Source organism: Rhea pennata, chromosome 2 (genome assembly GCF_028389875.1).
Source record: "Rhea pennata isolate bPtePen1 chromosome 2, bPtePen1.pri, whole genome shotgun sequence".
Lineage (NCBI taxonomy): Eukaryota > Metazoa > Chordata > Aves > Rheiformes > Rheidae > Rhea > Rhea pennata.
This window is the reverse complement of record NC_084664.1, coordinates 154,728,885-154,754,546: the sequence shown is the minus strand read 5'-3', so window position 1 is coordinate 154,754,546 and position 25,662 is coordinate 154,728,885. Positions and strand designations below refer to the sequence as shown.

The 25,662-nt window shown below is 35.0% G+C and overlaps 1 protein-coding gene across 3 annotated transcripts in view; it reads left to right on the top strand.

The window, feature by feature from the left end:
* The window catches only part of ASAP1 (ArfGAP with SH3 domain, ankyrin repeat and PH domain 1), a 133,731-nt gene that overhangs the window by 55,406 nt on the left and 52,663 nt on the right, over positions 1-25,662 (top strand). For all 3 annotated transcript variants that reach the window (XM_062570624.1, XM_062570626.1, XM_062570625.1), the window contains 7 exons: positions 4,562-4,634; positions 10,923-11,068; positions 19,960-20,034; positions 20,402-20,451; positions 22,861-22,990; positions 23,731-23,816; positions 24,993-25,068. In XM_062570624.1, the coding sequence (XP_062426608.1) occupies positions 4,562-4,634; positions 10,923-11,068; positions 19,960-20,034; positions 20,402-20,451; positions 22,861-22,990; positions 23,731-23,816; positions 24,993-25,068 (636 nt within the window). The remainder of the gene's footprint in view (positions 1-4,561; positions 4,635-10,922; positions 11,069-19,959; positions 20,035-20,401; positions 20,452-22,860; positions 22,991-23,730; positions 23,817-24,992; positions 25,069-25,662) is intronic.

Here is a 25,662-nt window from a genome sequence, read left to right as displayed (position 1 = left end):
GACTTCTAGAAGAGCTAAATTAAATGTGTATGAAATACTTTTGTGATCAGTGCCTATATTAGTAGATATACATGAATCAAGAAGGCAGATTGTGTTGCTCAGACCCTGTTTTTCATGTTTGTTAAGAAAAAGTACACCGAAAGTTTACAAGATCTCATATTTTATATAATTATATAATCTATACAATTACATAATATATACTCTATAATATATATTAATCTTACATACACACACATATTTATGTGTGTATTTATGCAGTGAGTACATGCAAGCTTCAAAAGAAATTAGTGGTCTGCCTAAATTCACCTTGGCAGTTCTTAGTATATCAAAGACAGAATTTTAGAATCTAGCACGTTACAAGCAAAGTAGTTTAATTTCTGGTTTAAAGTTTTGTAGCTATTAAGCAGAGCATGGCCTAAAAAATAGAAACACTCTTTACTGAGAACGGATGAGGTTCCATAGGGCTGAAGATGTGCAGAAATAGTACGTATCAGACTGCTATACATGGCTTCACTGCATTTTCCAGTGGAGAGGAGTGTGGTGTGAGTTATGGGATGTCAACATACACAGAATCGCAGAATGATTGCGGTTGGAAGGGACCTCTGGAGCTCATCTAGTCCAAGCCCCCTGCCCAAACAGGGTCACTTAGAGCACACTGCGCAGAATCGTCTGCAGATGGCTTTTGAATGTCTCCAGGGATGGAGACCCTACAGCTTCTCTGGGCAAGCTATTCCAGTGCTCAGGCACCCTCACGGTAAGGGAGTTTTTTCTCATACACCTTTTCTGATCCAGTCCTAGATTGTATGCTGTGTCAGGCTGATAAAAGCATGTGCAGCTACCCAGCGATCTAGATCAGTGAAATAATCCATTGGGAGAACTCTCCTCTTCCTCCCAACCCAAAGTGAATTTTGTTTTATTTTCTTGAGGAGTTTATATTGGTTTGAATAGCTGCCAGGACAGCACAGAGGATGGTGTGGGAAAGGAAAGGAGGAGGGTGCTGCAGGAAGTTTTGCCTCTGAATGTGAGATAGTAGCTTGTAAGTGCAGTTTTCTGTGACTGTACCATTGAAGGTGAGCTATATCCACAGTACTCAAAGGAGAGACCCTTTTTCTCTTCTCATCCGCTGGTTTTCACAAAGCCGAGGTCAGACAGACCAGCTCTGCGGCTGCGTCACTGTTAGCCACGCGAGTGCTCCTACAGGTATGAGGAAGGAGAGACTAACCCTTCCTTCAGTAGTATAGATTTGAACTAGGCTGGTGGCAGAATGGCAGCTTAGGTTAAAAGGGGCTAAATTTTAGGAAAAAGGAGAGATTTAAATCTAGCATAACTCAAAAAAGAGGAGATTAGGTGTAAGAGCTAATCATGCGTCATGGGGAGGTTTTCTTCTGGAGCTTAACTGTCAATAAAGGGTGCAGTAGGAAGATGAAGCTTTGACGAGGGCCTGTGTCAGGTGTCATGCACAGCAAGTCTTTGGGATATGAGAAGCAAGAGGCTTTTCTTGTTTAATTTGATATCAGCAGATTAAATGTGTGTGGGGAGGGTTTCTGTGTTTTTATTATTTTTTTAATTATTTTCACTTCTTCATTGATGGCTCTTAGAGGGGTTTGTGAATGTTCTGGGTTAGTTTGAATAAAGACTTGAGGTTGCCTCCGAGATAACCATTTCTGAGAAGCATTCAGCAAAGGATGGTGCAAATCTGTGCATTCCAGGTACTTTAATAAATTAGATCATTCTGGTCTTTTCAGCATGTGTATAAGTGTTCAAAGTGTATCAAAATGTTCCCCCTGGGAAGCCAAAAAGACCCCCTGAAGATTAATATCTCAGAAATGAAGAGAGAAAGGATTATCTCCCAGTAGAGGGATGGTGATTAGGAAGCGTTTAGGTAGGTAGGATGGTAAAGAGGAACATACCTGAGTGTCTAGAGGTTTGTCGTAGACACAGGTTGTCAAAGCGTTAGTTTTCAATAATTTAATTATATCTCACTTCCAATGGAACGTCGTACTTTGTGGTCCCTAAGGTAAAGAGTAAAAATGTTTACTATTCTAAATACTGCAAAATAAAATGAACAGTTAACTACAAAAACATACTGTCACCTAACTGGGGCAGGCAGTGCTATTCCTTTCTACCTTTAATGTATTTCAAAGATAACACTTTGAAATGAAAATTGAATTGAGCATTGAGAGTAACATATTTCCTTTGAAGGAGAGTACAGTTATAAATTATTATCAAAAGTTGTTCAGGAGGAGTATAATATATTTGGGAACAAAGTACCTGCACTTACATCTAGAAAATATTATATGGAGATAACTGTTTTAGCACATGTAGAATCTTACATATGATTGGGTTTCTGCTGTGGTAAGTGTTGTACACTGACTTCCGATACAGTTTTGCATGTTTGTCTGTTAACTGGAGATTTTTGGACTCTGAAGAATTTGTTCATATAGAGATAATATTTGCAAATATAAAAACACAAAATTGAACTGCGGTGTCATTCTGATTTAGATCACTGACTCCTTCAGGCAGTGGATGTCATCTCTGTTTATTGCTGTGCTCAATGATTGCATTCCTAAAATAGTGCATTCCCCCTTCCCTCTTCCACCCAATATCAGAGATTAAATTAATTTATGTATCAAAATCCAATTTGTAGGATATATGTATATAAATACATATATATATTTTTAGTCTGATTTGTCTCAATTTTTGTAGACTGATTTATTTTGGAACAAGTGGAATCTTTCTTGGAGGTCTGCATATTTCTCCTCTCAGAGTACCTAGTTTGCTTTGGTGTTAAGGTTTGTACTAAATTTATCTCTTAATCTCATCAACTTCAACAGTTATCTTTTTCTAAAATATTGGTTTAAAATTCATACTTTTACTTTCATTAAAACTTTCTGTAGACAAGTGAAACGTTTTCTGCTAGTTGAAGATGGAGAAAACTTCAGTAGAAATGTATGATGTGAATTGTCTGGCATGGCATTATAGATAGAGGAAAAAGCTTTTGACAGCTATGGTGAAGGAATCTAGAATCACCTGCTGTTCACTGTCTCAAAATGGAACACAAAGTCCTTAATATTTTATAAAATTTAAAATTTTTAACACTTTCTGTCAAGAGGAGAGTCAAGTAAAATCCAGTATTATACTGGAAAATGAAAGAATAACAGTGTTTTTTTTTTTTTTTTCTTTTTTTCTTTTTTTCTTTCCCCCAGATCTGAAAAATTTGTATCCATTGTTCTGCTGGAAATGAAAATAGATAAATAGTATTAGAAGACATTTATACAAATCAGATGGTTCACAACTTTATAATTTTAGCTACCACTAAAATGCTTGTGCGGTGGTTTTCAGTTGAAACTTAATAAACAGAAATACTAAACTTTCTTTTGTTACAAACTTCCTGTATTGTTCAGCTGTAGTATTTTGTTTTGTCAAAGTTGGATCACTCCAAAATAGAACTATATATGACCTGAATGCAAAAAAAAACCCCACCTAAATAACTTTTAAAATTCTTATACATGTTCTCCATGGGATAATAGTAAATTAAAATGCATTAAGTACACAGATTGTCCAATACCATACTTAAGGGTAGAGCATTGTACAGAGTAATAGTATGTAACTTTAAAGTTCTTTATTGCACAAATCTAGACTAGTGTTTATTTGACAGCTTGTGCTTTTTTTTCCAAATAGTTCTTTTTGATGCTAACTTGTTTGTTTTCTTACATCAGATTGTGAGTGGGTAGTGAGAAGCTGTTGCTTCCAAAAAGCCAGAAATCTAATCCTAAATTTGTCGTTATTTAGTAATAATTTGTTTTTTAAGTTAATGCTGTCTCCAGAGAAACTGATACTCTGAATGATGGAATCCTTAGAATGCATATTTGAATATTACTTTATAAATATTCCCATTCAGTCACATTGTTACTTGCATAAGTTTGCAAGTAACAGGTCTTAAGTCCTTTTCTTTTGATTTGCTACCTTTCATTTTCTGTATTTATAAAATTACGTTGTGGAGTCTGCAGAGAAAGGTTAGTATGATAGATTATGTGAATTTGTGGTACTAGCTAAAACTATTGTCATAAATTATAACTGAATAAAAGTTTGTTTTTAAAGAGGCTTTTATCTTTCACATTCATTTTCTTTCTTCGCTTGTGTGTATGCATTCTGTGTCTTTAGGGAGAAGACTGCTGTGGGAAAACCACAGAGATTAGCAAGCAGTTTAGTTGCAATAGAAAGTACAGGACTATAGTAGAAGCTCAGTGACTGTTTTGGGAGGGAGGAGGAGAAGAGAGTTTAAAATATGTTACATTATGACTAAATGCTTTGTCCTTTCCAGAGCTAATAGTATTTTTCTTTTAGTTCCGTCACTGCTGTTCTCTGCCTTCAGAGCATTTTTCAGTTCAGTTCTTTAATTCAGCTTGAAGGGGACGAATGACCTGACACCTTCCTGGGGGCTGAATATGTTGCATCTGCAGTTTTTTTCAGCCTCTGAAACTATTTTTATATTTTAAAATGTTGTAGGGCATTCTAGTGATCAATGATGTAATTTTTTTTTTTTTTTTTTTTTTGGTAGGCATTGGATCAAGACAGGACTGCACTACAGAAAGTGAAAAAATCTGTGAAAGCAATATATAGTTCAGGACAAGGTAAGGCTTTGTTTCCAGTTTTACATGAAAACCTAAGCATCTGATAGCAAGTTTGAAAAGTTTGCCTTGCAATTTACCCTGTTCAAGTGTATAGAATAAGAGATGCTTATCTGTATTAGTAGTATTCTGTGTTTTAACGTTTTAAAATGTTCCTTTTTTTTTTCTGATTGTAAATGGAAATAACGTGTTCTCCAACTCTTTCACCCTCATTCCTTTCCACCTGGACACCTTCTAATCAGCAGTTGACTGTAAATATTTGAATAGAAAATTGCAATTCCACATTCAGTCTGTTTAGCAAATGTTTTCCTTCTTTAGAGAAGTTTCTTAATAGCCTTTCTTTAAAAGGGAGAAGATTGTTTCTGTGCTGCCGTGTTTTGTCCTGTTAACTTGTGTTTATGGAGGTTTTTTTTTTTTTTTTTTTTTTTTTTTATGTGTTATACATTCCTAACTTTTCTCTTTTGCCAGTCACTAATATTTTTGGTTCTACTAACACCATGTTTTAATACGCTTTTCCAAAACTTCTGTTGATGACAAATATTTTCCCAATAGATTGTCAAGCCAGATGCAAAGTAGAGTAACACTTGATAAATAATGCATTTAGTTTTATACTTTAGGATATATTCAGATACTCTAAGCAGCTCTTTCTTTTTGGAAGGACTTTCTTACTGAATTTCAGAACCAATGAAAGTCTTAAAACATGTGAAAAGTTTTCTGCCTGTTCTGAAATGTTTAAATTGTACCAGAGATTATAGCTATATCCATTGACATGAGTTTTGTGATAGAACTAGTTGATATGTCTTCAAAGCCTATCAGTAGTTTTGAGAGCCCTATGTAAGCTATATTATCTTATAAACTATTTATATTGAGTAAAAGGTAATAGAAGGTTGGTTAATTATTTTAATTGGCTCCTTCTGCATTTAACAAGGACCACAGAAAACTAGGTAGTTGTTTTTCAGTGGTTTTCTTTGTTTTTTGAAGTATTTATATCAGAGATTCAAGTTGATATAAACTCTTTTGAATAAAGAAAGCCTTATGCATAATACTCTAGCTCCCTCTTCAGAATGCTATTGTGATAGACTACAGTATAACTGAAGTACTGTACACATATACTTTGAAAAGATGTGCACAGAAGTAATTAATAATTATGCAGTAATTAATAATCATAAGCTAGGATTAATGAGAGCAAAACTAAGACGTGATATTATACAGTATATGAAGCCTAGTAAAAATAAATAAATAGAAATGACCGAATGAAAACTTAAACTCATTTTCCCTACTTCTTCAAAGAAAATCACTAAACCATCTTACTGTATTTTGAGGAGAGAAGGAGATTTAATTGATGTTTATGTAAAAGATGCTTAAAAATAGCTGTAAAATTCTTTGTCTTGCCACCTTTGTCATCAGTTCAAGCAAGAGTAAGTGACTATCTTCATATTTCATGAAGAAGCTTCTGACTATACTTTAGGAACATGAAACAGGAATTGAAGAGGCCAACTTTATTGTTTGCCAGAAGGTGGGACCATATTTAACCTTAAACAGTAAGAGCTGCATCATATCCTCTTTGAGATCTTTAGTTGGACTGGTGAGAAGGAATTAAGTAGGACAATAGTATTTCTTTTCGTGAGTTTACCAATCCAATTCATACTGTATCAAAACTCAGATTTCTCTCTCTTTTTTTTTTTTTTTTTTTTTTTTTCCCTGGGACAGAAATGTCCCACCCCTTTTTTCCCTACCGGTACATCCTAATAGGGAAAGTACTGTTGATGAAATCCGGTGTGACATACAAATTAGTACCTGTTTCCCATTGCTGCTTACTTATCTGGCTTACTGTTTATTTCTGTAATGATCAGATTGCATTTATAGATAGGAACCTGTCCTGTGTGAATGATACTTGAACTTAATGAAGAGTCTCTTCTGGCTAGCTTTCACGTAACACTTGGACTGAATTGTAATGGCAACAGATTTTACAATTAATTTTGTAGATCTCCAATAGCTCATTTTCATTGGTTCCATAGTGTAACTTCCAGATACAATCAAAAGAATCAACACAATGGTGAAATAAAATATAAAATCAGGAGAAGACCAGAGGTAGCAGGGCAGACCACCAACCCCTCTGGTGTCCCACAGTGATCAATATAAAATACTCAATGAGTAGTACAAGAGCAGTGCAAAGACAGAGGGAAGGTTTTTTGGTGATCTAGAGAATCTGCAGACTCACGGAGATGCTCCTTGCTCTAGAAGTGTTCAAAAGAGTTTTTGTTACCACTCTTGTCCTCAGCAACCTAGGCCCAGAAGGCTTTATTGTCAAGTCAAGAGATGAATAGGAAGGTCAAAATGTGTTCTTTGATCTTTTCCATTAGAATTCAGCTTTTTGACAGATGATTTCTTATTTCTTGTGTTAGGTAACTTCTCCATTCTCTTCAGCCTCGCTAACTAACTGTTTCTAAAGTCTTTTTAGATCTTTTTTTTTTTGGGGGGGGGGGCGGGATTCATAAATGCAACTAATTCTTGAGTCTGACCTTGATTACTTTTTCTGTGGTTACCCATGGAAAGAAACACTGTTATAAGTGCAACATGAAAGTAGTTTCATTTGATCAGGATTCTTAATTGTGATTATTTTTGTTCAAACTTAATCAGATGTACAAGAAGTAATTTTCAATAATTAGACAGTCTTCAGGTTTCTTTGAGCATAATTTGAGTATAATCATTTAACAGGAGAGAGGTGTGCTTGTGCACTTTTCTTTTGTAAACTACTTGCTTGATAGCTTTTTTTCTGCCCTTCAGCATTTGTAGGGAGTATGTCTGAACAAAAAGGTTTCTGTTTTAGTGATCTGCTTTCTAGCTGCACTCTCTAACAGTTTTCCTTTTATGTGTTTTGTCAGGACCTCGTTGACCTCTCTCTTCTTGTCATGCTTCAGTCGTGCTTCAGTCTTACTTAATATGCACAAGTAGACTTTAATTTCATTTGATACAGAAGCATATGCTAAAATTCTGGTAACTTTTGTTTTGGGGAATAAAAGTAGTACTTTCTGAATGAGTGAGTTTAGACCAAAGAGTACAAATCCTTTTGGATGCTGTGGGAACCTGATTAAAGTCTTCAGTCTTTGTCCTGAGAAAAGTGTACCAAAAGATGGCCTTTGGCATCGACAACATCAGATGGTTGCCTAGGGCAGCTGAGTGCACTGCGGTACAGCCCTTTGGGTCCTTAAGTCCTGTGTGCCTTGCTGAGCCTCATGGTGTTTTGAGGGAGACACGTTCCCTGTTTCCTCTGAGCACTGTTTTGTTGCAAAAGCTGGCCAGAGGCATCTGCCCGTGGTTCCTTCTGCAGCTGCTTGGATCTGCATCTTCTCCAGATGTAGATCTTTACTGTTTCCTCTCTCAACACATAATCCTGCATATATGCAGCAACCCTTGCTTCTTCGCTGTAATGCGCCACTGCTGCGCTGTGGGACCTACCCGGGTTTTCTTGAAGCAACGGTAAACTCAGTGCAGCATCTCTTTGATTGAAGATGAGGATTGTGGAGAACAACAGGTGTATTTGTCAGGTGAGAAAACATCCTTGCTGTGTGCGGTCCAGTCTACCTCTGCCGCTTCATACTGAGGTCTTTACGAACTCCTGGCTTCCTCGCCAGTTTGGACTAGAGGAGGGAAGGGTTGAGGAGGTGCCTATCTCCACGCAAGGCCACCTCGAAGGGTGCTTCCTTTGTCACTGGGACCACGGCGCGTCCGACAATGTCAGTGGTTTTGGCACCTCTTGGCAAGCTGCTGAAGGAGGAGGATGTCTGTCTGGGGAAGCTGCTCCATTTTTGTCACAAGCTTTGCTTACAATATTGAGAAGACACGAGACAGCTCTGGCTGGAAAGTGTGATTGTTTCTATGTGCTGCTCTCTGTGTTCGTGTGTCTCTCTGGGGTTATTGAAGGCCTTCCTACAGTAATTGTATCTAAGGAAGTAAACATCAAGTCACGCACATTATTGCTTTCTTCATCCAGAGGAAATTCTATTAGTACGCTGGGAAGTCATCTGAGTGTTTGTGTGAGCCACCTACAGTGAGATTAAACATGCTTTTTGCCCCAGGCATGCCAGTTTTTCATATGCTGCTTTTTAGCACTGTTGACTTAATTATTCATCTATGTGCCTAAGGTCAAGTAAAGAATTATCTTTCCTCTTCATGAATTGCTAATATTTCTACTCTTTTTACAAGATTTATATACTTGTATAAAAATTGAAAAGCTATTATTCTCATACTGTACTTGAATTTCATGTGTGTTTGCTTGATAATTACAGAGGTATTCCTTTTACTTTGTAATTGAAGAGCTGCATGTCCAGATTTAGGTGATTTGTGATCTGGGATTACTGAGAATTTCCTATACATTGTTCTAGGATAATGGTTTGTTTCCTGCTTCCTCTTTCTTTTGTCTTTCTGCAGATACAGGAAATAGTCTTGTTCCATTCTTTTTCCATCTGCTTGAAAAATATTTCTGAGAATCTCTGCTTTAAGAAGCAACAGAGTGCTTGAAATCAGAATACTAGGAAATATACTGGAGATGGAGACATTTCACTGGCAAGAAGAGAGATTTTGTGACCTGTTAGATTTTCTTTATTTCTAGCCTTGTTCAGTTATCCTTCCTTTTCCCTCAAAACAGTAGGGTACATTTGAGCTTTATTAGCTCAGGAGTGCATAGCCAAAGCTCCTTCTTAGCTAGTCTTCTGTGTATATTTATGTAACAGCTTTTACATCAAAACAAACCCCACATTTTATTATTACATCTTAGTTCCTTGCTTTTAATACTAAGCTATTTAATTAAAAACACATGCTTTTGGAACAATTCTACTCTTATTAAAAACATGCTGTTCAAGTTACAGCTCTGTCATAGCGTATGATTAAATATTTGGCCTTTTGAAAACCTCAGTGTTAATTTCTGATGTTACATTGACTTGTCAAATGTTGTGGGGGTTGTTTTTCATAATTAAGCATTGGGATTTTTTCATCTTCTAATAGGATTTTTTCATCTTCTAATAGGATGTTAAGACTTTTTTTGAGCTTTAAAGCAGCATTGTTTTGGGGTATCATTACTTCAGAAGGATTCTTGCATAATTCTTAATCAGCTCGTAGTTTTTTGTCAACGTACATTCATGCATTACAAGACATTATGTTCTTAAGTATTGTTTGAAATTTATGACCCTAATCTTTTTTTTTTTTCAGTTTTCTTTTTTTCTTGTAATTCAAATGCTCTCAGACAGTATGACACCTTGAAAAAAAAACTTGCTCAGCTTCTTGGGAAAAATACAAATTGGCAAATCTTTTTTCCCTTCACTGTGAAGAACTTACTCTAGTTGGAATAGCTCTGTGGTTTTGTGCTTGCAGCTTACAGAACAAAAGGTAGTAAGGCCAGGAATCTTATTACGTTAAATGTTGACTTAATACCAAAAACATTCCTCAAAGAGAGATGGAGGTGATAAAGACTGTCTCAAAGGGCTGTACAGGGCTATACTGGCAGATTTTCTATTTAAAGATACTAAAATGGGAGATGCAAACAAAAATATGCAAAGAGATGCCAGAAATGAGGGGAAGAGAACAAGGAAAAGCGTTTCAAACACGATCTGCAGTTCAGAATTTCCGTTAAGTTTTTTGCTCATTTTCATCAGTTTCAATTTTGTCGTCTTGGGTCTGACCTCTCAATACCTTTGGTTTGTTATTAAGTATATGGAAATGAAAGCAAGTCTTTGACTGTATAACAGTATACATTTCATTTTGTGGGAGGCAACTCTATTTTACAGAATGAGGTGAAAAAATCTGTTTTAGTGTAAGTATAAAAAAAGAAAATGTTTTTAATCTTATTCAGATCTTATTTCAATACTATTGACATCATTATTTGTTTTGTATATGTATCTTGCCTTAGTAGCAATAAACATTGCATCAAAGTAGGTGATTTTAAGTTCATATGTTGTTTATAAAATGAGTTATACTTACTTTGTTCCTCAGTTGATCTTGTATTGATCTTTCTACTTTATTAATCATTACTGGGCCTTTTTATTGCTATTACTGCACGTAAGTTCGAGTGATTTAAAAGAAACAAATATAAGTCTAAATGCTAAATAGTTTTTTTAATATTAAAATATTTTTAACCAGTTTTAAGTATATATATTAATTTGTGGGTTTATTGAAAAAATGATGTTTGTCAATTGGATTGTTACTATGTTGCAATATATATTTGAGTAGACTGAAAATAATAATTGATTAGCTACTAGAGAGAGATTTGCTGAATTTTTTAATTCCTCTTTGCAGATCATGTTCAAAATGAAGAAAACTATGCACAAGTACTAGATAAATTTGGAAGTAATTTTTTAAGTCGGGATAACCCAGATCTTGGTACAGCTTTTGTAAAATTTTCCACGCTTACTAAAGAATTATCAACGCTGCTGAAGAATCTGGTGAGAAATTTCAAATTTACTTATTTAAAAAATAATTCAAAGTTAAGTACAGTAGAACAACTTCACATTGCTGAAGGCGGTGACTCAGGCGGTGATTTTAGAGATGCTTTCACTTAGTTTCTTAGAAACAAAAACCTGCTACAAAGATTATCTCTAAAGGTTGTTACGACACACACAGTGTATTTGATTTTTATTTGGCATTTAAAGAGTAAGATGAGAATCGTGTCTCAGTTCACATTTCCAAGTGGTTGAAGGTGTTCTGCGTTTCTTTTTATGAAACTTAATTCCAAATCATTCCCTGATGTGATGTCTTTCCAGTTAAAAATTCAATACCAGTAGTAATTATTGTATTGTCTTAGCTCAGAAAGAGAAACAGTCACCTTTGTTTTGAGGGGGAAAAATCTAATGATTTTGGGAGTACACTTAAATTGTGCTAATAGTATGTTTTCCCTGTGGTATGCAAGGCAGCTATTGTTTAAATATTAGGACTCTAAAAATGATTTAAAGCTTTTTCTCATTTCAAGTTCGTCTTAAGCCTTTTGCTTCTGAGGACTGGATTCGTACATGGTTTTCATTGATGTTTGCTAATCAAATTCAGAAGATAGGAGATCCAGTTTTATGTTTTTCTTAGTTGAGCACATCTCTGAGGTTCTTGCACTGTGAAGTGTAAGTGCATGGTACAAGCTTGCTTTCAGCAGTGAAATTTGTAGTCTTTTCCTGTATTCTGCTACTTACTCTCGAGGAAGTAGTGGGAAGGAAATTATCTTTGAGGCGTCTTCCCGTATATTCAATCTGGTAGACGTTAGCTTGAAATGCTGGAAAACTCAGTCTCAAAAGTCACTTCATATTTGCTATCAATTTCATATTCACAACCAGGTGAAATTAAGCACGCTTTGTATGATTACATAAACCTTGCCATGATTACCTAAGCAACTGAGATAAAAATTAATAGTTTGTTGTTATTCTCATTTTTTTAATGTGAAAATAATAGGTGATACAGTGAAGCTGTAGTGACTGCTAAAATATACATACATATTTATCCCTGTATAAATAATGGCATTTGCAGCATTGGGAATTCATGGTTTGTTCACACCATTAAGTGTAATTAAAAGGAAAGCATGTTTTTTTTCCTTAACTGTCTGTAACTGTATAGTTGTATAATTAGATCAGAACTGTTTCAGCTTTCAATACCGTATGCAGCATAAATGTGCTTGACCTTCCAAGACAACCATTTTTGATGTGAGTTAAAGCCGTACAAAAGGTTCAACTAGGTGATATACAGTTTCTCATTCAAGGTTAAATATACGAATTTATACACAAAATATAAGTAATAATTGTACAACAGGGGCTTTGTTTATCTATTCTGGGCATTTTTTTCTCAAATAATTTAAATATTCAGAAACTTTTGGCTTAATTCTCTTTCCTTTACAAATATATATTGTGTATTTAAATAGAAATGCTGTCTGTGTTATGCATTTATATGAGGAGAAAAAAAAGTAAGGAAAAACTCTAAACTGCTATCAAGTTTTAAAATAATTATGAAAAAAAAAAGCATTACAAAAGATATAAATCACTTCTAGTTGTTTTGACCACTGCTGGAGCTGTACAATGGATGTTGCTATTCTGTTAACAGCAAGAAAAAGTACTAAGGTTTGGCACAAATGAAATGACTTCTGTGTCAAACAGAGGCAGACAATTTGTCATGTGTTTTTTAAAGAATGTTAGTAATCTTCCCGCCCTCCCCCCTCCCCCCAAAAGAAAACCTTTAAAAATTAAACCAGGCCTTCAAGTAGGTACGTATTTTAGCATCTTAACTCCAAGTACTTCTCTGTTGTTCTTCCATTACTTTATGGGTCAGGGAGATGGAACAGGTTGCCCAGAGAGGTTGTGGAGTCTCCTTCTCTGGAGATACTCAAAATCTGCCTGGGTGCAACCCTTTCTAACATGCTGTAGGTGACCCTGCTTGAGCAGGGAGGTTGGACTAGATGGTCTCCAGAGGTCCCTTCCAACCTCAACCATTCTGTGATTCTGAGATTCTTCTGCTGTAAGGTGGGCTCATAATTAAAATTAGGCCTGTGCTCAGCCACGTGGCATCTGGAGATGTGTTCTCAGCAGTAAGTATTGTAAGGTTCTTGTGTAACTTTTCTACTTTGCTTTTGTTTCACTATCCAAAACAGCTTAGCATCAGCAGTCTCACCTGACTCTCCGCTCTTTCTTATGGCATAGGCCCTAACAACACTCAAAATGGAATGTCACTTCTGACCTCCCTTCCTTGGGAAAGCTGTTTATTTCTACTGAGTCTTGCCTCTTCTTAATCACCTATTTAACTATCTAACGATGATCATCCTTATCCTAATGAAGCTTGCTTTCATTAAGTGCTTTGAGGCCTATCACCTGGATCATCCTTAGTTCGAACATACTACAGTCTTAAACAACAACACATATGGGAGGCTTTCCTCTGTGAAGGTTGCTGTTATTCTGGGTCATTTTGGTCTCCTTTATTCTTATTTTTAGCACACAATTAAAAATCAATATTTTAAAATGTGTGTTAAAGTCAACTTAAGACTAGAACCTTAGTTTCTTGGAAGTTCTCTTTTGGACCGCACTATTTTTCACAGGGCTCCATCAAGAATTTTTTTTTTTTTTGACTACTTTTTTTTTGCCCAGGTAAACAAGAATCTTCTTTTTAAGTTGTGGTTATTGATACAAAAAGGCTTTTTAAATTGAGCTGCATTCATTCAAAGCTGCGTCATACTAGTTCTGCTATTCAGTAGTCCATGAAGCAGTATCTACTTAGATTATGGTTTACAGAATTTTAAATAAGCGATTCCCTAATTTTTCATTCAACAGTTGCAAGTGGACAAGCAAGCTTGTTTTGCAGATGTTTCAGCACTTTTAAAATACTTGGTTTTTACCTTTTCTCCAAGATAGGTAATTGTGACCTGTTGACACTGTCCTGCTTAAGCATCACTCTGATTAATAATACAATTACAGTGGAAACAAAAAATGCTTGTAATATTGGAATAAAAATTAAGGAATGAAAAATGCAGTGAATGTAGTGAAAAAGAAAGTGAGAGAAAACTATATAATTTCATCGATGAAGCACCACAGTAGATGCTGAAGCTAATGTCAAAACAATTAATATCCATTTCTGTTTCTTCAAGTGAGATGAGTGACAGTTGCATAGGGCATATTTTTACTAGCTTATTTAATAAGTGTACAACAAAATAGATGAATAGTCTGTAAAGACATGGAGAAGAATAAGGAAAGAGCTGTAGAGGTAACCATATTGGAATTGGCCATCATCAATACCAGAATGTTGGTCTAAATTTTCAAAAGTTTGAGGGTCCCACCATAATCTTGCTCTACTTTTTACTACTTTGTACTTACTTTACAGTCCCAAGTTTCCTTTTTTATGCAGTTATTCGTCATAAGAGTGCGTAAAAAGGTGTATGAAAACCTGTGTATATGAAACTGAATGTGTTAACATCTTTTGAATTGATCTAGATGAAATGTAGGAAGAACATTTGGAGCACTTGCAGATGACTCATTTTTCAGAAATCTTGTGTGGAACTTGGCCTTTACAAATGTTTGAAGTCTGTTCTCCTCCTCCTCCCATAAATATTTTCAGATAATCTTTGTGGGCAGATTATCTTTCCTTCCTCCTAAACTTCTGTATCTCCATCTATTAAAGGTTATTTTCTTATATTTTACTGTAGTTACGAGGCTGTTGTGCTCTTATCAGACATGTCCAGTTCCTTTGAGCTACTGTTTTATAAAGTCTTCCACAATGTATCAAGTGATTTCAGAATCTTACCATATTGGAATAATCCATTGCTATCTAGTGGCTTGGTGGTGTGGTGTGTTTGGTTTTTTTTGTGGGATTTTTTTTTTCCTAATCCTCTGTTTTCACTAGTCACATAGTAGCTGGCTGCTGTTAAGTAATTTCAACCCAAATATCAGAGGCTTGAATCAATTATCCTTAATAGATTAATTTGGACAAAAGAAAAAAATACTACAGCAATGTACTGTTGTTCATGCCTACCCTGATAACTACTTTGAGTCTACTCTAACCCACGCTGAAAAACAATTTTCTCTGTTTTGTGATCTGAACTGTAATTAATATTGATTGAAAATCCTTCATCAAAATTCAAATGTGAGAAATGAACCTCAATTAAGGTTAAATTGAACTAACCTAACTAAAATGGTTGAGAATGAAAGAAATAATGCTTTTAATCTGTTCTGATAAAGAAAATACCTTGATCAGGTGTTGACTTAATATTCATGAAGAATTTTTTTCCCTCTTGAAAAAAAAAAAAAAAAAATTTGCAGAGACTTGTTAGAAACGGTGATGTACTGAGATATAAAGCCACCAGAGGACAACTTGCTAAAAGGCATAATCTTCTGCAAACTCCCTGTCTCCTTTTTTTTTTTTTTTTTTTCTTTTTTTTGTCTTTTTTTTTTTAACAACAAAAATGTGGAATGTGTAAGCTGTGAGGAAGGAGAAACAGAACTAAGGCGTCCCAGTAGTATCGGAGCTTAGACTACCCGCTGTGAACTCCGGGCCTCATCTTTTTTTCAAAACAGCGCTCTGATAGGTAATACCACACCGTTGGTTTTAGTGGAAGAACAGAGAGCGTGCGTGTTAAAGCTGGCGGTAAGAACAAGCGTGAGGAGACTGCAAGTACGCTGGAGTCAGCACTGGGATTCAGAGCAGTCTTGGCCCACGAGGGAAACTGGCTAGAAGAAAGCCGAGCTTGCTTCGGTGAGAACTGAATCTGATCGCTTGCCCAGAAATAAAGTACAGAAAAGGAGGACACGAGGGTTGTGTTGGCCTGGTGCTGAGTAGGAGCTGACAGTATCGCTGTTGTGAAAAAGCAGTTGCCACGTTGGGAAGGGCAAAGAGGAACTTTGTCAGCAGGACGTGCGCAGTGACAAGCGTGCTGTACTCCGGACTAGCACAATTTCAGCTCGTGACTTACTCCAGCTTTTGTGTGGGGCGGTTGTTGGTCAGCTGAGGAGAGTCTGTGTCAGAGCAGTTGAGGGGTGGATCCAGAAAATGAGACCTGCAAGGAAAGATTTTAGGGTTTATTGTTTGCTTAATGCAGGGAAGGCATGACCTCAGGGAGCTTCAGAGGCCTTCAGATCTGTGGAAGGTATCAATAAAGCGAATGCTCTTGTTTGACCTAGAGCATGTTATTTTCAGGTGATTTAAACTAAATTAGATCATGTTTTGAGGTCTTTGTTTATCACCCCCCGCCCCCCGATTTGTGAACGAAACTTTCAAAAAAATGGTATTTGAAAACAAGAATGAATTTAATCGGAACTTCATCAAGAAGTTAGCTGTGCCACGGAGGAATGAAAGTTGAAAGCCAAACATGTAAAATGAACGGGGTATTAGGGACGTTCTAAGCGACGTTCTCCAAGAAGATGAAGTAGTATAATGGAGGGTATCGAAGAGAAATAGGAAGGGCATAACTATTGCTTCAGTATTTGTTGAAGTTAATTCTAATCAAGTGAATAACGGTGATAAAGGAACACAAGCAGACGTTAACATGGGGGAAAAGAGACTGGAGAGTGCTGCGATAATGTACATGTTTGAGTTCATCTGATGTAGGATTCTTCTGCAACTGGCTGAGCCAGAGCTTTTGAGTATTTCTTTGAGAAATCATGGAGAACTGGTGAGAGCCAGAGATGAGGAAGAGCAGTAAATACTGTGTGAATACTGTGCCAGTTTTAAAAATAGAGGAAGACTTGGGGGGGGGGGGGAGGGGGAACACTTTGTAATGTTAATTTCCAGAAGCAAGCTGAATTATTATTGTTGTAATCAATTGTGCACTTGTTTGTTTTGTGTTTTAAACTTGAAAGTTGCCAAGCAACAGCCGGATTGATTTGTAAAGAGCAAATTACATGAAAATAACCTAATTTCAAGACTTGAAGTAAAGGATGGCTTCAGTTAGTCCTACTCACAAAATAAATAGATAATACCTAGTTTAATCTGTGTAAGTAGAATTGGCAAGAGAAAGTAATTGGAGCATCCTGAAGATATGAGCTATAGGTATAGGTTAATGTAGTGGCTGAAGTAGTTGATCTACAAATTAGTAAAAAGTTATTCTAGTTTTGGGGGCTCTGTTCAGTGTTAATCGTGTACCTTGAAACATGAATGTGTAGCATTTTAATTGCATGCGTTGGCAGGTCGTGTTTCTTGCCTGACACTTTTGTTGCTATTAAATGAACTCGTGACAAGTTGGGGACGTGTGAAGAAGTGTTCATGCTGCAGTAATAACACCTTCAGTAGATAAGCATTCGTCTTAACCTTGCGGTTGAGTAAAGAATATTATGTAGTAGAAGTTGAAAATACTTGGTTGTAGCTTTGAAGACTTGATCAAATACATAGGATTCTTGCTTTATGTTCATAATAGGTGAGAAGTTTTATATGAAAATGTGATAGGCAACTACTGGTCTGACATAATTCCAAGAGATGTTGCCTGTATGTATGGGTTTCTTTTTTATTATTTTTTTCCTCCGCACAATATGTTACACAGGTTACACAGGTCTGTTTTTTAAGGGAAGTTGTAACAGCAGCCAATGCTGGTAATATTGATGTTATACTCGTCTTGTGTAGAAACTGGGAATCAAAACACTAATTTAAAATGCTAAAATTGATTTAAAATAATAAAAGTAACTATGAACATTTTGTTTTATAATCAATACTCAAAACTCTGATAATCCCTCATAAACTCTCAAAGGATAACAAGAACTCTCAAAATAAATTGAAGGGAGGTAAATTGTTTAATGAGCGAACCTAACTAGGAAACTGTCAGTGTGAATGACTGTTTTCTAGCAATGTTAACGTTGTCAGTTTAGGCTAATAGAACTTATTTATAAAGGCTATCAGGCATTTAAAATATCCATTTAAAATCTATTTTAAAAATTTGGTGTATAAATATAATTTTTTAAAAAATTGTGCAAATAAATCATGGTGATATTCAAAGTCATGGTATTTGTAAATGTGAATTAACAGCTCAGATTTACTAGCGTGAGAACATTTAATGCAAGAGGGTGCACGGTCATAATTGTCTTTGTAAATAGATGTATGTGTTATAAAAAAAAATAAAAGAAAAAAAGAGTTTTGCATCTGTTTTGTGTTTTGTCTGGAAAATTATGTTACCTCTTCATAACATAAAAGCCATGAAATAAAAATAACATTTTAAGTGTTCAGATAGTAACTGCATATTTAAGGCTTTAATATAGAGGCTTTTTTTTTTTTTTTTAATCAAGTTCCACTTTTGCTTCATACGAAATTAATACTCAAGCATTAATTATATTTTTGCCGTGAAGAAGAGAATTCCACTTAGTGAATAACTAGATCGTGGTCTTTTAAGTCAAGAATAATCTCTCATCTCCTTTCATATTATTGTTTGAGGCTGTGTCTCAGGGTATACTAGTGATTGGCCTTTATTTTGCTTTGAGTAAATTATGAATATAATGTTTTGTTGGGGCAGGGAGAAAATGTTTATACAAAACAATTGTCAAAACATTTCATAGCTGGAAAAAAAACTACCATATCTGAAGATTTTTTTTCTAGAAAAGGAAATTGAGCTGTTTTGTGTATAGTGGGTGTGGTTTTCTTAAAAACAAACAAAAAAATTAAAAAAAACTTACTGTGAGAAGTTTTTAAGTTGATTACTGTTCTTAACTCTTAAAACAGCATTGGAGATACACAGATCACATACGTCATGACTGCATTTTACTCCTTAGCTGTGAAAGAAATAATACAAGATGTGATTCAAGAGTGCAACTTCTTTGAAATTGTTTTTTTCTTTTATATGCACATACTTAAATATACTAGGTTTTGTTTTTGGAAGATTAGATATTGAACTTTTCATGCATGTCTTGTCTATATATATTGTCTGTTTTACAGAAGTGCTTTAAAACTAGTCTTTTGGGCTAAAATACGCTCAAAACATCTTATAAGGAGAGGAGAGCTTGGTCACACGTTAGCTTACCAGTTGCCCTCCCCTTTGGCTCCCGGGCAGAGGAAGCGCTCGCTGTCTTGCAGCCGTCCCATCGTCAGCGCTCTCCTTCCTCTGCCCGGAGCTGAGCAGAAGAAACCGTGGAGGATTTGGGGGGAGGAGCGAAGGGCAGGATGGAGTAGGAGGGTGACAGACTTTGCGTGTGGGCATTAGACTGGAATGATATTCCTGCTTGTCTCTTGCCTGTGCTCATGACTTTCAGGAGCTGTAGCTATACCCACACGTACTCACGTAGCATCGCCGCAGTAGATTTTATCTCCTTGGGTTGGCTGAGGCAAAGTCAGCATCTCCACAGATAAGCCCATGAGAGGTTTGTTACCTGACAAGGTTAAATATAAAATCTGAGGAGTTTCAGCACATGTCTAGCTTACAGGGAAAATTGCCTCCCCCCACCCCCAAAATGGCTGGGAGCAATCAAGGTGACTGAAGACTCCCTTGCTCCTCCGGTTCTTCGGTGAAATACGGTGTGAGCCATGCGGATGATCAGCCTGTAGTACAGCAGCTTCCTGGTTCTTAGTCAGAAACCAGTAGGAAACATTTACTCCAAAACCTAAATTGCTTCCTAAATAATTAAGCAATGTTCAGATGTTTGCTTAGAGAGACTGAAGATTTTGAAATTCAGTTTTTATGTCACCATGTGTATTTAAAGGTTTACCATAATTGCAGTGCTTCTACCTGTGGTGCAAATGAGTGTTTATTAGTTCTTCTCAGATTTGGGTTCGCTATTAATTTAGAAATTTTTGAGGTGGTTGAAGTTTCATTATTGAAGTAAAAATGTTTGGTGGTAGTATGTTTGAGAGATTCGGTAATAAATCTTTTTGAATGGTACTAGTATCTTTTTTTCCTTCTTTTTAGCTGCAGGGTTTAAGCCACAATGTTATTTTCACTTTGGATTCTCTGTTAAAAGGAGACTTAAAAGGTGTTAAGGGGGTAAGTATTGAAAGCTAACTATATTTAGGGAATTGTTTTTAGTTTCACTGACGTCTAGTTGCTTCCTATTTACCAATGAGACAATAATATATTTCTTACTTTGTTATCCATTAATATTTCTATATTTAGTCCAAAGAATAAAGTAAAAATTGGCATGATTACAATTTCAGTTGCTTCTTTGGAATTCCATTGTAAATCCCCATTTTGAGTATTGGAAAGCAATACTCTACAAGATTGAAAAATAAGATTTTTTTTTATGCTATTTGAAATTTTCTAAAGGAAAACTTATAAAATGCTATTTGTGACTTCAAATGATATCTTAAAGGCAATGCTAAACGTATTTTATGCAAATTTTTTGTTTCCGAAGGACCTTAAAAAGCCTTTTGACAAAGCCTGGAAGGACTATGAAACCAAATTGTAAGTGTTTTTTTTTTCTCCCTCTCTTTTTTCTTTTTAGTAAGTCATAAAAAGAGTGTACTTTTTACATGTAATTTTGAGGTGCATGCTCTGCTGTTCATCTTAATTCTGACTCATTTACTAGTTTTATGTAGCAGGTCAGTAATCCTTTTAGAATTTCTTTCTGTGGATACAACTATATATACATTTTTTGTTACAGTGGTATGATCTCTTCTGCATAAACAGAAATAAAAGATTTGTGTGTTCTATGAAGTAGTTAAGTCTGTCTTGATACCTAATATTCCTTTGGTGCAAGGAACACGCTTAGGCTTCTTCCAGGTGCTTAGGCACTGGACATTGTGTAGTGAATTATGGGATTTCAGTTGGCATATGCATTAAATCTGAAGATAGTTTTAGGAAAAGAAAAGAAATGTATGTGTTATTCTATATTGCAGAACCATTTGTTTTTGAGAGAGAAAGATTTTAATGCAGGTGAAGTTGTTTTCAAAACATCCATATTAAAAAAAAAAAAAAGAAAAGAAAAGAAAAAGCTTTCTTTTTCATCTGTTCTATGGGTTTATAGGAATAGTAAGTTTGAGCGAACATTAGTAGCAGTCTTAGCTCTCGGAAAGGTTAGGGGAACTGTTCAGAGTGCAGCTGCTTCATCAGAATTCAGGAGCTCTCAGGAGTCGGTGCCTGTTTGGTCTCCTTTCTGGTGTTCCTCCTCTTAAGCATATAGTCTGCTTTGCTTCATTTATATCTAATCTACAGAAAATGACAAAAGAAAAGTCAGACCGCTGAGAACTGCCAAAGCATGTTGTTTATCGACATAATTTCCTTACCTATGCACAGTAACTTTTAGCATCGTATCTCACTACAGTGTTAAATCCTTGTAAACTACTCAACTGGAAATGAGTAGTTAGGAGTAATTACTAATCTAAGGCAAAAAGATGATACTGCTTCCCAAATGACAACATCTTAGTCAGGCATTCAGTCATATTTACATGCAGAATTTTTCTAGTTTGTGTAGTTGTACAGGTATTTCATATTCCTGTGCAAGTACATTGCTTTCTAAAGACAGCAAATTGGTGAACAGAGTTCTCTCTACCTCTCAAATTACGTCCAAAATCAGTGATATTTTTGCTAACTTATTTAAACCAAATGCCATAAACAGAATTTAGGAAATAGAGGTTCAATAAACAGATTGTATGTGGAGTTGATATACAGAATTATCTGGAAAATTCTGTTGTCAGTTTGGGAAGTAAACAGAAGTTATTCCTTTTAACTCCCACCACCACCTTTCCCCCTCATGTGAGCAATTTTTTTTGTGGGTTTATTAAGACCAAAAAGGAGACAATATGTAATGTCTCAGAGCCACCCCATTTCACAGAATATATTCAAGGCCAAACATCAAGTAAGGATCAAGGGCAGACTTTGAACTGTAAAGTACTTTTTTCTACATGCTAGCGCTATTCCTTTCTTAATACCTCCTTATCCCCCACCACCCCTGAAAACCAGAGTTATATGGTAATTAAAGAGAGAAAATTGTGATATGACTTTTCTTTTGCATTTTTTTCAGGATATTAATGGATTAAATAAGGAATTTTCAATATTTAAATTTCAAAGAATAGTAAGCAAAATAATTATTTTTTTTTGTCAAGAAGCACCAGACTGATAATAAACACAGTCCTTTTTCAGGTGCTCTAAAGAAACAAAAGTTCAGTTTAGAAGCTTTGTAAGAAAGCTAAAAAGTTGAGAGACTATTTTTTTTTTTTTTAATTAGTCTATATAGATCACTTAGAGCACACTACAAAGCTGTAATTAGAGCGTCTCAGGGTAGCCTCTTAATTCCTTATTTTCATTTTACTGTTTTAAACCTTTACTTCCAATATTTGCTTTCCATGCCAGTGTAATGATTGGAAGTTGTAGCATTTAATGTACATTAATGTACATGTTGTAGCATTTAATGTAATGTATTTAATGTGTGTTAGTATATTTAATACCTGGGTTAAATTTCATGTGCCACCTTCTTACTTGTATTAATTCCTGCCTTATGAGGCATGAAACATGTTTGCTTACGATATTCTGCCTTTTTTCTGTCAAATGAGTTTAGATTCTTCTTATATGTTTTTTTAACATCGTGGTAGTATATAGAGATGAGTCGTATATGATGGAACACAGCATACAGAAGAGGTGACACATTCTTTTCTTCCAAGTAACATCCAAGCTAGAGAAAATATGTAAAGAATGGGAGAAAGGCAGGGAAGCTTCATGGCTCTGTTACTTCTAGGCACTTCAAATAACAAAATAGTGGTGTTTGGTATTGTGGGAGAACTTGTCTTCAGAATGGCTTCTTTAATACTGTAATATTTCTTGACATATTTTTTTGTGAAAATTCATCCCCAAAACTTACTTTGATTGAAACTTTAGTACAAAAATTGAAAAGGAGAAGCGAGAACATGCAAAACAGCACGGGATGATACGAACTGAGATAACAGGAGCTGAGATAGCAGAAGAAATGGAGAAGGAAAGGCGGCTATTTCAGCTGCAGATGTGTGAAGTAAGAAACAAGTTTCAGCTTTTATTTGTGACTTAAAAGTGCCCAGTGGGTTTTACTTAAAGGTGAAAAAATCTTTGTCATGTAATGGGGGTAAAGGGAGGAAGTGATTTCCCTCTCACATGGTAGAACAGTATTAAGATAATTCTTTTAGTAACTCTTAACAAAACTTGGCTTGTTTTACTCCTTTTGCTTGTTTTGAGGTTGTTACACTAAGGATCTTGACCTGAAAATACACTATGGTAATATTTATTTTTCAAGTGTATAGTATAGCTCTTCAGGAAGTCTTTTTTTTATTATCATCTTTTTCCAGCACACTTTCTGAAGCCTTCTGAAAAATTCTTAATCGATTGATAAATGATAATAATGCATTAATTCTACAAGAACTGATTTTTACATTAATAGTTGTCTGTATTACATTAAATAGCAATTTCTTTAAATTGCATAGTGTTTTTATTTTTGAAAGATTGCAGTAATTTGTACAGCAGCATTAAAACCAGACATCTTAATACAATTGTAGAATAATTTTTACCTTCTTTTTTTTTTTTTTTTATTTTAAGAGTGTTGGAATTTTTTATGAATGATCAAAACTTGATTCTTCTGTATTTTGCTTAACTATGTTGGACTGATGATTTAGTTCATTCACTGATAATTAGTTCATTGAAGAAATGAGATTTCATTGTTTGAAAATAGTTGAAGAATGTAATGCGTGTTTATCAACATATCTTTCATTGTCTGTACAGTATCTTATTAAGGTAAATGAAATCAAGACAAAAAAAGGTGTGGACCTTCTGCAGAATCTTATTAAGTATTATCATGCACAATGCAAGTAAGTGTAATGCTTTTAAACTTTAATTCCAATATTTAATTGTCAAGAATTTTTTTTTGATCGCATCAGGAGTTTTCATCATAACAGATTACAATTTGTTAAGTGTCTGCAATGTAGTCTTTCAGTAGAGAGTCTGAATTCCAATGAGGGAGAGAGGGAAATGGAGAAAAAGAGGCCAAGCTAAACCACTACATGTTGCATAGGATATGAATTTAAGTTCCTGAGGCATGGGGCTAGAATATAGTTTTAGAAATAGCTTGTTTGTTCTTTCTAAGGCTTTTATGTCAGTCTTCAAACCATGTGAAAGCAAGTGATACCTTTGAAATTTCTTGAGGTAGAACTGGCAAACTGTGACCTTCTTTATCAATACAAAAGAAACATACATACAGGAACATTTACTTAAGCTAAATGGAAGAAAAAAATTTTAAAAATTGCTAAAGAGAAACATACTGACTAATAGTAACAAAAATAAACTAAGCTATGTTCTACCTAATGTGGTATCTATGAAGGTCATAATGCTAACTCTATTGAAAGACACCCTACTTTAAAATCACTAGGAGGAGTAATAAATAGAAAATAAATGTTTCATAGTGGTGAATATCAATTGGTTCCTTCAGTTTTCTAATTTATTCTAAATATTTGATGATAGTAGTTAAACTTCTGTTCCTCTACCATGGCATCTACACCTTTTATTAAACTACTAAGTAATGAAATCAGCAGTGTAATTAATTTGAATATATAGTATCTATAACATTGTGAGATTTATGTTTAGGTTTTTGTAAGTATTGAATGCATGACATGCATTAGTTCCTCTATTACTTCACGTCCTAACATCTGAACTACTGACCATATAGTATGTTTATTTTGAGTCATTATATTTTTTATATAATAAGACATATGTAGCAACGTAAATTGTTTCGGAACTGAAATTTTCAGGCCTCTGAAGTATTTTGGTGTTGGATTGTGAAAGCTGTGCTGTTCTGTGGTTAGATTGATAGTAAAACTGTTCAATCTTGAAGGCAGGGATCTGTTTCTGAACATGGGAGGAGCTGGATAAATTTCACTAACTTACAAGAAAAAGAAACAAAAACCAACCAACCAAAAAATGTCACTTTTGTTATAAGCTGTATATGTTCCTGATTGCTCCTGATAAATCACAGATATTTTCTGTTGTAGCTTCTTCCAAGATGGCTTGAAAACAGCTGATAAACTTAAACAGTACATTGAAAAGTTGGCTGCAGATTTATATAATGTAAGTTACTTGTAAGTAGTTCAGTATCTGAATATGGAAATGTAGTGTTTGCTAATGAGTTCAGTTTAGATGACTAAAAATACACAATTTATACCTGTATCTTAGAAATAAGAAGTGTGTTCTTTGAAGCTTTAAATACAGTTACAGTGAACAGAAAACATCCTGGTTCTGTCTTAAAATTTGTATTTGTATAAAATTTGTATAGCTGTAGTTATCACTATAAAAAAGAGCTTTTCATTCTACTACTATTTTAATGTTGCATTAAAATAAACCTAAATTAAAATGGAATCTTTACATCAGATTACATTACTAGCATCAGTTTTAGCTACCATTTTCTTTTTTTACATAATAATCTGCTTGATATTAGTGCCATAGTTTTTGAGTAAATTAGCTTTCTTGTGCTTTTCCTGGAAGACAAGTAATAATGACAAACTAGAGCTTGTTTGTCACCCAAGTGTTTTTGTATTCTGTGATCGGAGTGCAATAATCCCATTTGCTGTTGTAGTTTGTGAATAAATTAACTGTATTTTCATTCTTCAATTTAAAAGCAGTCTGTCAAGCTTACTGGAGTTATTTAATTACTTTTTCAAACAT